Source organism: Lepus europaeus, chromosome 10 (assembly GCF_033115175.1).
Source record: "Lepus europaeus isolate LE1 chromosome 10, mLepTim1.pri, whole genome shotgun sequence".
Lineage (NCBI taxonomy): Eukaryota > Metazoa > Chordata > Mammalia > Lagomorpha > Leporidae > Lepus > Lepus europaeus.
The window spans coordinates 67,752,600-67,768,648 of NC_084836.1; the positions used below are offsets into that span (position 1 = coordinate 67,752,600).

The window sequence follows — 16,049 nt, forward strand, 5'->3', positions numbered from 1 at the left end:
CCTGGCCGAGGCAGCTTTCCCGGTGCCACAGCCCTTCGCTCCTCTGTCTCTGATGGCTTTCTTCCTGTCATTCTGTGCCTGGTGGCAGGGGCGGAGGGCGGAGGGTGGGCAGGCCCTGGCTTCCATTTCCTTCAAGCATCCCGCCACCCCAAGGGTGTTGGGGTTCGGAGTAGGGCCGCATAGATGGAAGGCGCCCCGGGCGGGTGTTTGCTCAAGGCTGCCCAGGGAGCATCCCGGCGTGCAGTGGGACAGTGGTGCTCCCAACGGGACCCGTAAGCGGCTGTATTGGTGCTGGTTTAGTGTATGTCAGTGCCCTGTGGTTTTGTACACATCTCATCGAGGGACTGAACCCGGGCACGGTCACAGCACCAGCTGGCAACGGGGCTGGGAGCTGACACTGGCTCTGGGCTTTGCACGATTCAGGCTTGGCCTCTGTTCCACCCAGCGTCTCCTGGAGATGACCCACGGGGCCAGAGACCAGCCCAGAGAGTAGGGACAGGTGCTAGGAGGGCATGCGAGCTCCTGCCCCCCTCAGCCCCTCCAAGCTCAGGTACGCCCTCCGCCCACCGCTTCTCCCCAATACCTTGCTTGTCAGTCCTGACCACTGGCTTTTCTCACCTCTACTGGAACTTCAGCTTCAACTTTTTGGGAAAATTGGAGGTCATGGCATAATCACAAAGAAAAGGCACATTTCAAATATCAGGGGAAAAACCTCCCACATCCCTCAATTCTGCCTTCCTTCCTTCCTTCCTCCCTCCCTTCCTTCCTTCTTTCAAGATTTATTTGTTTATTTGAAAATCAGAGTTACAGAGAGATGAGGAAAGACAGAGACAGAGACAGAGATGGAGAGAGAGAGATTGCTTCCACCCACTGGTTCACTCCCCAGATGGCTGCAATGGCTGGGGCTGGGTCAGGTGGAACCCATGGACCCAGAGCTCCATCTGGGTCCCCTATGTGAGTGGCAGGCACCTGCTGCCTTCCCAGGCACATCAGCAGGGAGTTGGATCAGAAGTAGAGAGGACTTGAACCAGTGCTCCTATATGGGATGCTGGAGTTGCAGGCAGAGGCTTAACCCAATGCCCCACAATGCTAGATCTCTGTGTTACTTTTGAAGCTTGCCTAACTGCATTCTTAATTTTTATGCATGCATAGCACTGATCTCATTGCGTCTTTTTTTTTTTTCCCACTGATAGAGTTAGACAGTGAGAGAGAGAGAGAGACAGAGAGAAAGGTCTTCCTTCTGTTGGTTCACCCCCTAAATGGCTGCTACGGCCGGAGCTATGCCGATCCGAAGCCAAGAGCCAGGTGCTTCCTCCTGGTCTCCCATGTGGGTGCAGGGGCCCAAGCATTTGGGCTATCTTCTACTGCTTTCCCAGGCCATAGCAGAGAGCTGGATCTGAAGAGGATCAGCCGGACTTGAACCGGCGCCAATGTGGGATGCTGGTGCTGCAGGTCTGGGCTTTAACTTGCTGTGCCAAAGCACCAGCCCCAAGAATGATACATCTTTTGTGAGCCATTAGGCATAACTATAATTTATGAGATGTAAGACCTCCATTTAATACATTAAAAGAAAATAAGTCCTTGAGAACCAGTTTTATCATTAATTAAGGAAGTACCTAAGAAAACAAGCAATGGAGTTGGTTACAGAATGGTTTTAATTCAGTTAATTTCTATATTTCAGCTAGTTTGTTTAGATGTGAATTTTTTTTTTTAATTTGACAGATAGAGTTAGATAGTGAGAGAGAGAGACAGAGAAAGGTCTTCCTTCCATTGGTTCACTCCCCAAATGGCCACTACGGCCAGCGCTGCACCGATCCGAAGCCAGGAGCCAGGTGCTTCTTCCTGGTCTCCCATGCAGGTGCAGGGGTCCAAGCACTTGGGCCATCCTCCACTGCCTTCCCAAGCCACAGCAGAGAGCTGGACTGGAAGAGGTGCAACCAGGACTAGAACCCAGCGCCCATATGGGATGCCAGTGCCGCAGGCGGAGGATTAACCAAGTGAGCCATGGCACCAGCCCCTATTGCATCTTTTGCTCCCTGTGTTTAACCTCGTATCGTGAGCATTTTCTAGTTTAAATGACTTCTGAGTGAGTGAGCCAGCACCTAGCCCTGTGTCTGAGGTTTATTTTTTTCTGTTTTCTTTTTTTAAAAATAAATATGATTACAGTTTGGATGAGCGCCAGCATCTCTCTAAGTCCAGAGGGCAAACACACATTTCTGTTGGCTGACACTGGTGTTCCCTGAGTGAGTGTCACCCCAGGGACCGTGACTGCGTGCGATAGGGCGGCTCCAAGCCGGAGCCCTACTGGCCCAGGGACACTTTGCTGCCGACTGGTGAGAACTACGGCATTTGAGTGCAGTCCTTTAGAATCTGATCTCTCTGTTGTTATCTGTAGCAGCAGCACTGTTTGACGTTTGCTAAATCTAAAAACAAACAAACAAATTGGCACTTGTTTTGCGTTTTTTTTTTTTTTTTTTTTTTTTTTGGACAGGCAGAGTGGATAGTGAGAGAGAGACAGAGAGAAAGGTCTTCCTTTTTGCCGTTGGTTCACCCTCCAATGGCCGCTGCGGCCGGCGCATCTCACTGATCCGAAGCCAGGAGCCAGGTGCTTCTCCTGGTCTCCCATGCGGGTGCAGGGCCCAAGGACTTGGGCCATCCTCCACTGCCTTCCTGGGCCATAGCAGAGAGCTGGCCTGGAAGAGGGGCAACCGGGATAGAATCCGGCGCCCCAACAGGGACTAGAACCTGGTGTGCTGGTACCACAAGGTGGAGGATTAGCCTGTTAAGCCATGGTGCCCGGCCGCGTATTTTGTTTTTAACTGCTTGTTAAGGGTTTTATTTTGTTTCACAGAGGTGCTGTTCATACCAGGTGGGAACTGATAAAGCAGAAAAAGAGATATCTCAGGGTAACCTGTTTGCTGGTTTAAAAGAGTCTTTTCTGTTCAGCAAAAGCTCTGTTGATACAACGCAGAAGTTACTTTGTAGCCAGACAGAGCAGCCCCAGAGGCTGGCTCCACCCTCACTCCTGCCTCTGCTGTGGTCCTGAGGTCCCTGGACACCCCCGAGCTTTGCCCCAGATCTCCCGGGCACACCCCACAACAAACAAGTCAGTGGCAGCATTTCTTAGGGAGAGATTGACTTCTGATCTCAGCGGGAGGGGAGTAGGGTGGGGGGACCCTGTCCAGGAGTTTCCAGGGACGCGAGTGCGCTCCTATCTCTCAGCGGCCTGAGATAGAAGATAAAGGATCAAGTCCGGGAGGTTTCTCCGCAGTGTCATTTCTGCAACACATAGGTGTGAAACTTTAAGCAGATGCACCTGGCAGCCAAACACAGCCTCCCAGGACCCTGCAGGGGCCCGGCCCACGCCACACAGCACGTGTATATATAGGGCTGGAGCCAGATCCCTCTCACAGGAGTGGCAGCTCCTTCCCTCCCTGGTCTCGGCCTCCTCCTCTTCCTCCTCGCTGGACCCTTGCTCTTGGCAGTGTCTCTGGTTGCCCCAGCAACCATGAGCCGCCAGTTTAGCTCTCAGTCTGCGTTTAGCTCCAGGAGCAGGCGGGTCTATAGCACCAGGTCTTCCGCGGGCTCTGGTGGTGGGAGTCGGACTGTGGGTTCTGTGTGCCAGGCCCGAGGCAGGTGCGGTGGTAGCAGTGGCGGTGGCGGTTTCGGCAGTGGTTACTGGAGCCATGGCGGAGGCTTTGGCTCTAGGAGCCTCTACAACTTGGGGGGCAGTAAAAGCATCTCTGTGAGCCTAACAGGAAGGGGCGGCAGCGGGTTCTGCCAGGGCTGGGGAGCAGGAAGGTTTGGAAGGGGTCTAAGCTTTGCCACGGGCCGCTTTGGGGGTGGTGGCTATGGAGGAGGTGGCTTTGGGGCTAGCAATTTTGCTCTTGGGGGATTTGGTCCTTCTTGTCCTCCGGGAGGCATCCAAGAGGTGACCATTAACTCGAGCCTCCTGGAGCCCCTGCACCTGGAGGTGGACCCTGAAATTCACAAGGTGAAGACCAAGGAGCGGGAGCAGATCATGGTTCTCAACAACAAGTTTGCCTCCTTCATCGACAAGGTGAGTCCCTCAGCCGCAGGCCAAGTCCCAGGTCTCCGTGCAAATGAGCAAGCAGAATGGGCAGGCGCCCTGCCACTTGCCACCTGCCGCCTGCAGATCCTGGATCTCTAGAGAGCACTGAGCGCACTTAGGCTTCCACTGGCCTTCGGCGGTGATCGCTGTCTTGTCCTTTGGCAGGGGTGTGAAAATACGCAGCAGACACGTGGCGCAGTCACTTCAAGCTCCTTGAGCACCCAGCCACCTGTGCACTCCCCCGCATACAGCCATTGTCCATCCATGCACCCATCCACCCCACAAACATCCACTAAGCACCCACAACAAACCAGATCCGGTGCCAGGTGCTACAGGGTGATGTGGTTATGGATTCTGCCCTCCAGGAGCCTCTTAACTTAAGCTGAGAAAGTTCTGGCTGTGTATGGGACGTGAAATAGTAGGGGTGGTGCCACTGGGCCATGGCCACTCAAAGGAGGGCACCCTGAGCTCTTCTGGCTGGGTCCCAGGAGGACTTCCCTGGGGACCTCAGGCCTGGGGGAAGAGTCAGGGTGGAGGGGAGGCCCCAGCGGGAGTCCCGGGAGGCCGGGAGCCGTGATGTCTTTGTGGGATTTGAAAGGTTTGTGGTTCCTGGAGAAAGCAGCAGAGCAGGGAAGAGGAGAAGCGGGGGGCTGGAGCCAGGGGGCAGGGTAGGAGAAGCAGGCAGGGCTAGGCTGGCAGAGCTCCCCAGAGAATGCGCTGCCCTTGGGGGTGTGTGGGGAGCACCGAGGGGCATAAAGGCCCCCGGGCACTCAGAGAGTTTCCCTCAGTCCCCTCGGGAGCTCATGCTTAAGGCCAGGGTTTGACCTGGAGACTGCCTGGCAGATGTCCAGGGCCAGAGGCCGCCGCTGGGCTGCAGAGTTGACCCCTGACATCTGGGCAAATGCAAGGGACAAGACAAGGGGCGGGAGACAGAGAGGCAGGTGCGTGGAGGCCAGGAGACAGCCCCAGATACTTCGCCAGAGCCAACTGCTTGTGGCTCTGTCTGCTCACCTTGGCTGCACAGCTGGCTAGATAGCTTCACACCCCAGCGCAGGCCGGCCTGGGAGGGCTTGATGCAGCGAGGTGGACATGAAGGGGATGCCCCTGGGAGGTCAAGGCCAGGCCACGGTGGGAGCAGGGCTTGAGGTCGGCGCATGGCCGTAGGCTGCTGCAGAGTGACCTCCGGAGGCTCCTATGGGCTCTGGAATCCTGCGTTCACAGGGAACCTGCCTGGTGGCCTGGCCTGGGGACAAAGGCACAGGTGCAGAAGACCTCAGCTTCCTGTCCATCCCCCTAAGGGAAGGCCTATGACAATGACCATGGCTTCCTTGAGGGGAGGGAGAAGGGGAGAAGGCTTCTTTTTTTTTTTTTTTTAAAGATTATTTATTTATTTGAAAGTTGGAGTTAGGCAGAGAGAGAAAGCAAGGCAGAGGCAGAGAGAGAGAGGTCTTCCATCTGCTGGTTTATTCCCCAATTGGCCGAAACAGTGGGAGCTGCGCCTATCCAAAGCCAGGAGCCAGGAGCTTCTTCTGGGTCTCCCATGAGGGTGCAGGGGCCCAGGGACTTGGGACATCTTCTACTGCTTTCCCAGGCCATAGCAGAGAGCTGGATCGGAAGTGGAGCAGCCGGGATTTGAACCAGCATCCATCTGGGATGCCGACACTGCAGGCGGTGGCTTTACCCACTATGCCACAGCGCCAGCCCTGTTTTTTTTTTTTTTTTTTAATAAAGATTATTTATGTATTTGAAAGCTGGAGTTACACTCAGAGAGAAAGCAAGGCAGAGGCAGAGAGAGAAAGGAAGAAGGCTTCTTTTTAAGAGACTTCTGACCCTGGTTTGGGACTTGAGTTCCTGCTTCCCCCTTAACCCTGTGCAGCCTGGGCTCAGTATCCCCACAGATACATGCTTTTTTAAAAAAAGATTTATTTTATTTTATTTATTTTGAAAGAGTTACAGAGAAAAAGCAGGAGAGCTAGAGAGAGAGAGAGAGAGAGAGAGAGAGAGAGAACTCTTCCATCTGCTAGTCCACTCCTTAAATGGCTGCAACAGCCAGAGCTGGGCCAGGCAGAAGCCAGGAGCCAGGAGCTTCATCTGGGTCTCCCACAAGGGTGCAGGGGCCCAAGCACTTGGACCATATTCCACTGCTTTCTTAGGTGCATTAGCAGAGAGCTGGATAGGAAGTGGTGCAGCCGGGATTTGAACTGGTGCCCATATGGGATGCCGGTGCTGCAGGTGGCGGCTTGACCTGTTACGCCACAGCGCCGACCCTCTGCAGAGCCACTCTTTAAAATGCATGACATCGCCGCCCCACTGCAGTCCCCATGGACTATAAGTGAGCTCTGCCAAGCTGACTGGCATTGGTGAGAGCTGGGCCACCTGTCCTCGTCTCTAATTGCGAGATACAGTGAGCACAGGGCGGGCTGGAGAACAGAGCCCGGGCTGCCACCTCCTCCCTGCCTGCAGCAGCAGGCTCTGCCTCTTGCTCGTCCTGTCTCAGGGCCCTTGGCTTGGGGCTCAGTCCCCACAGGCAGGCCCAGCTGTCTCCGTCACCTCCAGTCTTCTTGGACGCCCCCACTGTGATGGCGCCTTCCCCTGTGCTGGACCCTGAGCAGCCAGGAGAGCCCGCTTTCCAGGCCATCCCCTAAACCTTGCCTCCCGCAAGCCCACGACCCCACTCATCTTCTGTGTGCTGGCCTTGGTGTGCCTCTGGGTCTATCCTGTCCCCTGGCGATCAGAGCAGGCATGGGCCCACGTCCTGTGGCTCACAACCCAGCCGGGGAGAGACAGATGCTCCTACCCTGCCCAGCTCTGCGAGTCTCGACAGATGCTGTCAGCAGGAAGATGGGGGCTCCCCAGGGGAGATGCCCGGGTTGGGGTGCACAGTAGCAGAGGGGTAAATGCAGGCTGGCCTTCATCAGGCAAAGGGCTGGAGAGTCTGGGTGCTGGGGCACACGGGGAGGTCGCCGGCATGGGAGAGCAGTGAGCAGGAGGGAGGAGGGTGCCAGACGCGGAGGGTAGCCTGTGTCTTCCCAATGGGAAGCTTAGCTTGGCAGGGTGCTAAGTTCTCCCTGAGTCCTAGCGGGACACAAGCTGAGGAGGGTTTGGGGCTCTGGGACACAAACCTGATGGAGTCCAGTGATTTTTCTAATGGTTAAATCATAGGTAGACTGCCTCGCTCTCCCCCCACCCTCCGAAGACTGCTGCCGCCCTTGCTGTGGGGCGGACCTGCTGAGCTCCCGAGACACTGCAGGTGGGGGTCAGAGCAGCCTGGGGGTTGCCCAAGTCCCTCTCATTGTCTGACCCGGAGAGTCCCCACGGGATCACAGGGTTCTTTCTTTTGGCCCCTGTACTGCCGCTGGCCCCCAGCACCGACTTCTCCCTCCATGGGAGGGGCGCCAGAGCGAGCAGGCAGCGGCAGGTGTCTTCATGGCGGCATGTCCCGAGCTGTGCTGGCAGGCCTGCGAGAGCCGCCTGCCCAATCTTCTGCTCTGATAAAGCTCGCGAAAGGGAGCCATGGGAAGTGGCGTTTTGTGTGGATGAGTTCCAGAGGGAGTGGGGGAGTTGGCAGAGCCCTCAGGGGGCGACTGCGTGGACAGCTCCCCGAGGCGTGTGCATGCGTGTGTGTGTGTGTGTGTTCATGCGTGCACAATCAAGTGTCTGAGCAAAGTGCAGAGGGGGCGGCGCTGGATCCATCAGGCACGGGAGGGGGCCCACCTGTGGGTAGGGGGCAGGGGCGAGGTGAGAGCCAGTCTTCATGCGAAAGGGCAGTGGCTGAGCCAACCCCTCTGCACCCTGGTGCTAACCTCTGCATCTACAGTTTGAGGGAAGAGGCTCTGAAAACACAGGGTTGAATCTTTGTCCCCTCCCTGGGCTGACAGTAAGGCATTGTGGGGTTGCTCAGACATCTGGAAAACCCAGATCCTTGCTCTGGGGCCCTTGAATGCGTTGATTTCTTTTAAGTTGAGAGGCAGAGAGAGAGAGAGAGAGAGCAAGCGAGCGAGCGAGAGAGATCTTTCATCTGTTGGTTCACTCCCCAAATGCCCACAACGACTGTGGCCAGGGCACAGGGTTGTGGGGTGAGCCGTCGCCTGGGATGTCAGTACCTTAGCAGCACCACTGCCAGTCCCTGCTGCTCCGCTTCTGATCCAGCTTCCTGTTAATGCCCCTGGGAACGCAATGGTGATGGCCCAAGCCCTGGGCCCCCTGCCACCCACATGGGAGACCTGGATGGACGTCCAGGCTCCTGGCTTTGGCCTGGCCCAGCCCCAGCTGTTGTGGCCATCTAGGGAGTGAACCAGGTGAAGGAAGACTGATCTCAGTGTCTGTGTGTCTCTCTTCCTATGTAACTCTGCCCTTTCAAATGGATAAATGAATCTTTTTAAAACAGTTGTATTTAGTTATTTGAAAGTCAGTTTTACAGAGAGAGAGGGAGAGACAGAGAGAGAACTTCCATCCTCTGGTTCACTCCCCAGATGGCTACAATGGCCAGTGCTGGACCAAACCAAAGCCAGGAGTGTTATCTGGGTCTCCCACATGGGTGGCAGGGGTCCAGGTGTTTGGGCCATCTTCTGCTGCTTTTCCCAGTTCATTAGCAGGGAGCTGGATGGGAAGTGGAGCAGCAGGGGTGCCACCATCACAGGCAGTGGCTTTACCAGCTATGCCACAATGCCAGCCCATAAAAGAATGTTTTAAAAAAATATACCCTAATAGAAAAAAATTTCAAGCCAAACTGCCCCATCTTTCTCTGGATTTCCTCCCGCCCCCAGTTGAACGATGCATTCCCACCACAAAAGGTTCTGTGTGGCCTGGTGCACCCTCCAACCCCAGCGTGGCCAGCCTAGCTCTCTGAGGCTGGGATATGGCAGGTGACTGTTTCCCTTGGGGCAGCGGCTCTGACCCATGGCCTGGGGCGGACCCCGGCGGCCTTGCTTTCCAGGTGCGCTTCCTGGAGCAGCAGAACCAGGTGCTACAGACGAAATGGGAGCTGCTGCAGCAGGTGAACACCTCCACCCGGACCAACAACCTGGAGCCCATCCTGGAGGCCTACATCAGCGAGCTGCGGAGACAGGTGGACACACTCAACTCTGAGCAGATGCGCCAGAACTCGGAGGCCAGGAACATGGAGGATGTTGTGGAGGACTTCAAGAAAAAGTGAGGACCGTGGGGGGCAGTGCTGACATGTGAGGGGTGGGGCGGGGCCACGGTGGGGGCAGGGCAGCTGAGCAGGCCACGCCTTGCACACCTGCAGGGGTGCCCAGGGGATGGCATTGACAGCCAGCTGTCAGCTGTGCCGAGCAGGGAGGGACACAGTGGCTTTGTGTATGCTGCAGCCACGTGAGCCCGTGACCCAAGGTGGGCTCGGCCACTAGTATTTGGCTGCCTGCGGAGTTCTCTTTCACTTTTCATGCTAGCAAAGCGGGCGTAGTGAGCACCTTTCTTATTGGATTGCAATTGTGGTTCTTCAACTTCACTGCACATCAGCTGGCTGAGCCAGCCCCCAGCCGCGGAGTTCCCGATGTAGTGGGTCAGGGATGGCGTGACGGTGCCTGTGTTTCTCACCAGTGTCCGAGGAGGGTGATGCTGGGGGGTGTGCTTTGAGAACTGCTGGTTTAGATACAGTTTTGCAAAGATTCTAGTACTACCCCTGCACAGCCTTGGGAGCAGTCGGCTGTGACTGCTGAGCACGCAAAGGGTGGCGGGAGCTGTGTCGGCGGCCGGGGTGCAGGGTGCTTCTCTGAACACCCCCACCAGGCTCACGGCGCAGCGTCTGTGGCCAGCGAAGTATGCGTCAGTCCCCACAGGAAAAGCGAACGTCCCACAGGAAGTGCAGAACTGTAGGGGAAATGTTTTTCCTTTAAGAGCCATTTAGTGACAGCCGTGGTTCATTCATGCTCCCAACTGAACAAGCAAAAGATGAGGGATTTGACACTTTTGCAAAGGGGAAATTTCAAAATCAACTGGGACCCTTTGAGGGCAGGGCCCCCGGCTCTGGCTGTGCCGCGTGCGTGGGTCACTGTCCCTGCTGCTCGCCTGGGGAGATTCAGGAGCCGGTTCTGACGCTCAGCAGGGACAGCGCCAGGCCCTGGCAGGGGACAGCCAGTGATGCTTCCTCCTCTGGGGAGGTCCCAGCTTCCCGCTGCAAGGAGAAGCCCCTGCAGCCTGTCCGTGTTTCTTGCCTCCCCGCCAGGTATGAGGATGAAATCAACAAGAGGACCAGCTCCGAGAACGATTTTGTGGTCCTCAAGAAGGTGAAGGGAGGGGGGGCCCCCGAGGGAACTGCGGGCATCCCTAGGGGGCGCTCGCATTCGGATCTCCCCAGGGCTCTGAGCGTCAGTTGCTCCTGGCCCCTGGAACCTGGGGAGCTGTGTGTGGCTGAACCAGGGGTGGAGCCAGGGCTGAGCCTGGCCCCAAGCTGTTACACCTGCTTGGGGCCAGGACAGCAGGTGCTGGCAGGGTCCTTATGGGAGTGACAGACCGCTGTGGCCAGGGCCAGGGGGTGGGGGTGCCCCCGTTGAGCTGGGAGCATGCCGTGCCTGGGCGGTGGAGCCACATACATCGTCCTTGCTTGTTGTCTAGGATGTAGACTCTGCGTACATGAGCAAAGTCGATCTGCAGTCTAAGGTGGACACACTGCTTGGGGAAGCCAATTTCCTGAGATACTTGTTCGACACGGTGAGTTCAGCTCGGTTTTCTCGGCTCTCACAGTGGGTAGGGGTGGAAAGAAGAGCAGCGCGGGCCCCAGCATTACCCACCAGCGACTCAGCTCCCCCCCACCCCGCTCAGCGCTGGGGGTCTCGAGTCAGCCGTCCTCAGGGTCCTGGCTTGGGGGCGGGAGAATGCCAAGGTGGGAGAGGGTGAAGTTGTCCCTGCTTCAACAGTGCCCAACCTGTCTGGGAAATGAGGTGAACATCAGAACACGTAAAGAAATCCCCCCGAATGCTGGGAGCCCATAGAATTCTAGAGAATTCTGTAGGAGGTAACTGTGTGGGTCTTTTTTTTTTAAGATTCATTTATTTATTTGAAAGAGTTTCAGGGAGGGAGAGAGAGAGAGAGAGAGAGAGAGAGAGAGAGGAGAGATCTTCCATCTGTGGTTCACTCTCCAAATGGCCACAATAGCCCTGTCTGGGCCAGGCTGAAGCCAGGAGCCTGAAATTCCATCTGGGTCTCCCAAGGGGCCCGAGTACTTGGGGCATCTTCCACTGTTTTTCCAGGCACATTAGCAGGGAGCTGGATCGCTGAGCCTGGCAACTCCAGTGTTCACATGGAAGACTGTGGCTTCAGGTGGCAGCTTAACCCACTGCACCACAAAGCCCGCCCCTAGCGTGGGTCCTAAAGGACGTGAAGACAGATGGCAAGGACTGGAGGCTTATGGGACTCTCCATTCTTGGTCCTCCTGTTGTCCGGGTCCAACTGGGTGTCCTGCCACTGACCAGGAGCTTTACCTATGTAAAGACGAGAAAGCAGGGGCATTGGGAGGATCATATTATTAGTTCAGACTCCCAAGCTAATTAGTAGCAGAGTCTGAACACAAAAGTGGAGTCTTTCTACCCCTCTGAGAGCTCACATCGTTTCAAGGTTCAAGAGCATAGGTTGGCTCAGATGGTGCCCAGCCAGAGCGAGGCAGGGCTGGAGGTACGGGAGAGGCGGGGATGCAGGTATGGGAGAGGTAGAGATGCAGGCGTGGGAGAGGCATAGATAGAGGTGTGGGAGAGGCATGGATGCAGGCATGGGAGAGGCAGGAATGCAGGAGTGGGAGAGGTCAGGATACAGATACAGATACAGATACAGATACATAGGGTACCAGTGTGGGAGAGGTAGGAATGCAGGTGTGGGAGTAGCAGGGATACAGGTATGAGAGGCAGGACCGGAAGGCTGTGTCTATGAAGCCTCTGGGCCGAGGCTCTCCCTTCTCCCTGGAGGCTCAGCCTGAGCCCACCAACCTCAGCCTGAGCAGTTAGGACCCTCCTCCCCATGAGCTGTCATTGCATGCCACCATTCAAGGCTCCCTCCTGGCCCCCGATGAGCCCTGAGGGGGAAATGGAGACCCCAGGAGACACGTGGAAGGGGTTATCCTGTGCCCCATGTCCTGCAGGAGCTGTCCCAGATGCAGACCCACATCACCGACACCAACGTCATCCTGTCCATGGACAACAACCGCTCCTTGGACCTGGACAGCATCATTGACGCCGTGCGGACGCAGTACGAGCTGATTGCACAGAGGAGCAAGGATGAAGCCGAGGCGCTCTACCAGACCAAGGTGTGCAGCGCCCCCCACAACCTGGCTTGCACCCCCAAAACAAGGGCCAACTCCCAGAACCTCTATTGTCTTTCTCGTCTTCCTAAAGTAAGACCGTGCTTGTTACAGAAAGTCTAGAGACTTCGGTAGAGATCACCCCTACCTCATTTCCAGCGCTAGTGGATTTCCTGCCAGTTCTTTGTGGACAGCACTCATGGAAAACTCAGACATGCCAGGCTCCCCACAAAGTGCTTTGTAGGTGCTGTTTCCTTTAATTCTTGCAACAACCCTGTGAGGTAGGGATTTCACTGGGTCCATTCTACAGCTAACATGGTGTGAGGTACTCTAATTCCCCTAACTCCTGTAGCTAGCAGGTGGCAGAGAGAGATCTTAATTCAGCTCAGGTGTTGTCTATGAAGCTATGCTTTTAGCCATTTGATTTGTTTTCTTATAAAACATAGTTTTGTCTTTTTCCTTTTTCCTTATGTTGAGTGCCTTTTTGGGACACGAAAGATTTACATCTTTTAAAAACTATTTATTTGAGTGGAAGAGAGAGAGAGAGAAAGAGGGAGGGAGGGAGGGAGGGAGAGAGAGACCTCTACCATTTCATGCCTGCTATGGCCAGGGCTGGACCAGGTTGAAGTCAGGAGTATGGACCTCCATGCGGGTCTCCCATGTGGCTGGCAGGGACTCAACTACTTGAGCCATCACCTGCTACCTCCCAGGGTGCACATTAGCAAGGAGCTGGAACAGGAGTAGAGCTGGGACTTGGACTTGAACCCTTGAACCCAACCAGTCTGACATGGGAAGTGGGTGTCCTGACCAGTAGCTTTACCTGCTGGAGCACACAGCAACCCTTCTGCGTCATTTCTAATGGCCAAGTCTTTCACTGGAAGGCTATCGCCTCACTAATCACATATGCAACTTTGTAACTAAATCTTTCGGCACAGATTTGGTTACTTCTTACATTAACCTGGACTTCTTGGATAGTGAAGATTCTGTAGCTATAGGGACAAAAGCTGGTTGTCCAGTCACTCAATTCAATGTGCATTTGATGTTGTGTTTTGCGGAGCACCCATGGCCAGCTCCGATCCCAGCTGTGTGATGAAAAACAGCCTGGCACCAGTGAAGACATCAGGAGGCAGAGCATCCCTTGCATCTGCCCCCCTGCTCTCCCCTCTCCCTCAGAACCATGTCCTGGGGGTACAGTGATGGCTGATGGGCAGTGTAGACGCAGGCTCAGAGCTACACAGCCAAAGCAAATGAACACGGAGCCTGCTGAGAGCGTCTAAAAAATCACAGTCTTGTTGCTAGGAGATCATCCTGGGAAAGGCTAGGAAGGGAGATGGTGGGCTGGGGCCAGTGAGCAGGCTCCCAGTGTGGGCCAGGACCCATGGGAGGCCTTCTGTGTGTGACAAAGGAGGTAGACAGGGCATCTCAGAGCCTGTCTGTCTGAGCAGGGTGTGAACCTGCCCAGAGACTGGTGACTGTGAGAGCTGCTCGGTGACGGGATGTGTGTGCATGTGTGTTGTGTGTTTGTGGCTCGGATGGTTGGGTGTAGCTGTGAGTGTGGACAAGGCGGGGGGACCCCAGCTCCAGGTGAGTTTACCCTGGAGACTTCCTGGCCCAGTGCAGCACAGACCCACTCCCAGCTGGAGGGGCTTGTGTGCTGGTCATGACGCTGCCATTGGCTCTCAGTACGAAGAGCTGCAGATCACGGCGGGGAGGCACGGAGACGACCTAAAGAATACCAAGTTGGAGATCTCTGAGCTCAATCGTACCATCCAGCGGCTGCAGGCGGAGATCAGCAACGTCAGGAAGCAGGTGGGATGGCTGCTTGGGGTGGGCTGTCCCCCCTAGGCCGTGGCCCTTCCCACAGCACCCTGCCAGGTTGGGGCTCCCCAGATCCAACCTCCCACACCCACACGCTCTCCCACTGTCTCCGGAGCAGACAGATCAAATGCACTCGGCCATCTCGGATGCGGAGGAGCGAGGAGAGCGCGCTCTCCAGGACGCACGGCAGAAGCTGCAGGACCTGGACGAGGCCCTGCAGCAGTCCAAGGAGGAGCTGGCCCGGCTGCTACGTGACTACCAGTCTCTGCTGGCGGTCAAGCTGTCCCTGGATGTGGAGATTGCCACCTACCGCGCGCTGCTGGAGGGAGAGGAGAGCAGGTGGGTGTGGCAGCCATGACCCTGGGGCCAGAGCTCCCCATGCACCCCAGGGACTGGTGGGAGAGAAGATAATTCCAACATTTCTGGGAAGATTGGTGGCCCAGGCTGAGCAGGTGCAGCTGAGTTAGAAGCAGCAGGTGCATATCACTATTGATGCTTTCCTGCTCCAAGGCAGAAGGTCCCCACACCCCAACCCAAGCCATTGCAGTCAGTTGGTGCCCCCCAGTGCTTAAAGGCTTCATGAAACAGCTGGAAGACCCCACCATGGGCCCCATGCACATGGATTTCCCCCAAGTTTTGAGGGGCAGTTCTGCTCCTGATGTCTGTCTCCCAGCTGCCTGAGTGTGGCTGATGTGTGTGCTTTGCTTTTTCAGGATGTCAGGAGAATTGCAGAGCCAAGTGAGCATTGGTGAGTAGCAAGTCCAGGGGCAGAAATTGGTTGGTGCTGGGCAGAGAGAGAGAGAGAGAGAGAAGGCTGGGAGGGCTTCCTGCCCAGTGGCCAGCAGGAAACAGGCATGTGGCAGTGTAGCTTCTGGTCCTGTCCAACAAACACCAAAGTAAGCAAGCATCATGGCAAAGCCGGGAAGAGTTCATTGGCATCAATGGCTAAGATTTCACCCTGCTTATCTTCATTTTTTAAAAGATTTATTTATTTACTTGAAAGAGTTACAGAGAGAGAGAAGGAGAGGCAGAGAGAGAGAGAGAGAGAGAGAGAGAGAGAGAGAGGTCGGTCTTCTATCTGCTGGTTAACTCCCCAAATGGCCGCAATGGCCGGAGCTGTGCAAATCCAAAACTAGGAGCCAGAAGCTTCTTCTGGGTCTACCATGCATGTGCATGGGCCAAGCACTTGAGCCATCTTCTACTGCTTTCCCAGGCCATAGCAGAGAGCTGGATTGGAAGTAGAGCAGCCAGGACTCAAACTGGCGCCCATATGGGGTGCCGGCACTGTAGGAGGTGGCTTTACCTGCTATGCCACAGTGCCGGCCCAATCTTCATGTTTATGATACCTAATAGTCAGCAGTGGCTACAACTCTTATTGGTATATAAGTTCAATAAGCTATCAAAACGTGTTAGGTAGGGGAGCGCTGACACTTGTGTAGCTAACAGAGTAGGTGGGAGCCCTTTCAGTACCTAATGCATCTGCTGTTTGCAAGTCAGGTGCTCAGGGATGTAGGAGCCTGCAGGTGCAAGGGTGGGTACAGGGCACAGGTCGGTACCTGTGCTCAGCCCTTGTGAGCCGTCTGCATTGTGTTCTCGCCCACAGAGGTGCAGAGCAGCCAGGTGACCGTGGGCGCCGGCGGGGGAGGCAGCGGCGGCAGCCGAGGCTTTGGAGGTTACGGCGGCGGCGGCGGTGGAAGCTACAGCGGCGGCAGCAGCTCCCGCAGCAGTGGCGGAAGAAGCTATGGAGGCGGCGGCGGCGGCGGCAGCTCCCGCGGGGGCAGTGGAGGCGGCTATGGGGGAGGCAGCTACGGAGCAAGCAGCAAGTCCGGCGGCGGCGGCGGCGGCTCCTCGCGCAGGCAAATCATCCAGACGTCCACCAGCACCTCGCACCGGCGGGTGGTGGGCTAG

General features: G+C 56.0%; 1 protein-coding gene across 1 annotated transcript; it reads left to right on the forward strand.

Annotated features, from left to right (window-relative positions):
• The first annotated feature begins 1,535 nt into the window (after positions 1-1,535).
• On the forward strand, positions 1,536-16,049 carry KRT77 (keratin 77). The gene is made up of 10 exons (XM_062202483.1): positions 1,536-1,542; positions 3,504-4,060; positions 9,009-9,223; positions 10,260-10,320; positions 10,649-10,744; positions 12,165-12,329; positions 14,007-14,132; positions 14,260-14,480; positions 14,855-14,889; positions 15,745-16,049. Exons 1-10 carry the CDS (start codon positions 1,536-1,538, stop codon positions 16,047-16,049), a joined length of 1,788 nt encoding a protein of 595 aa, XP_062058467.1.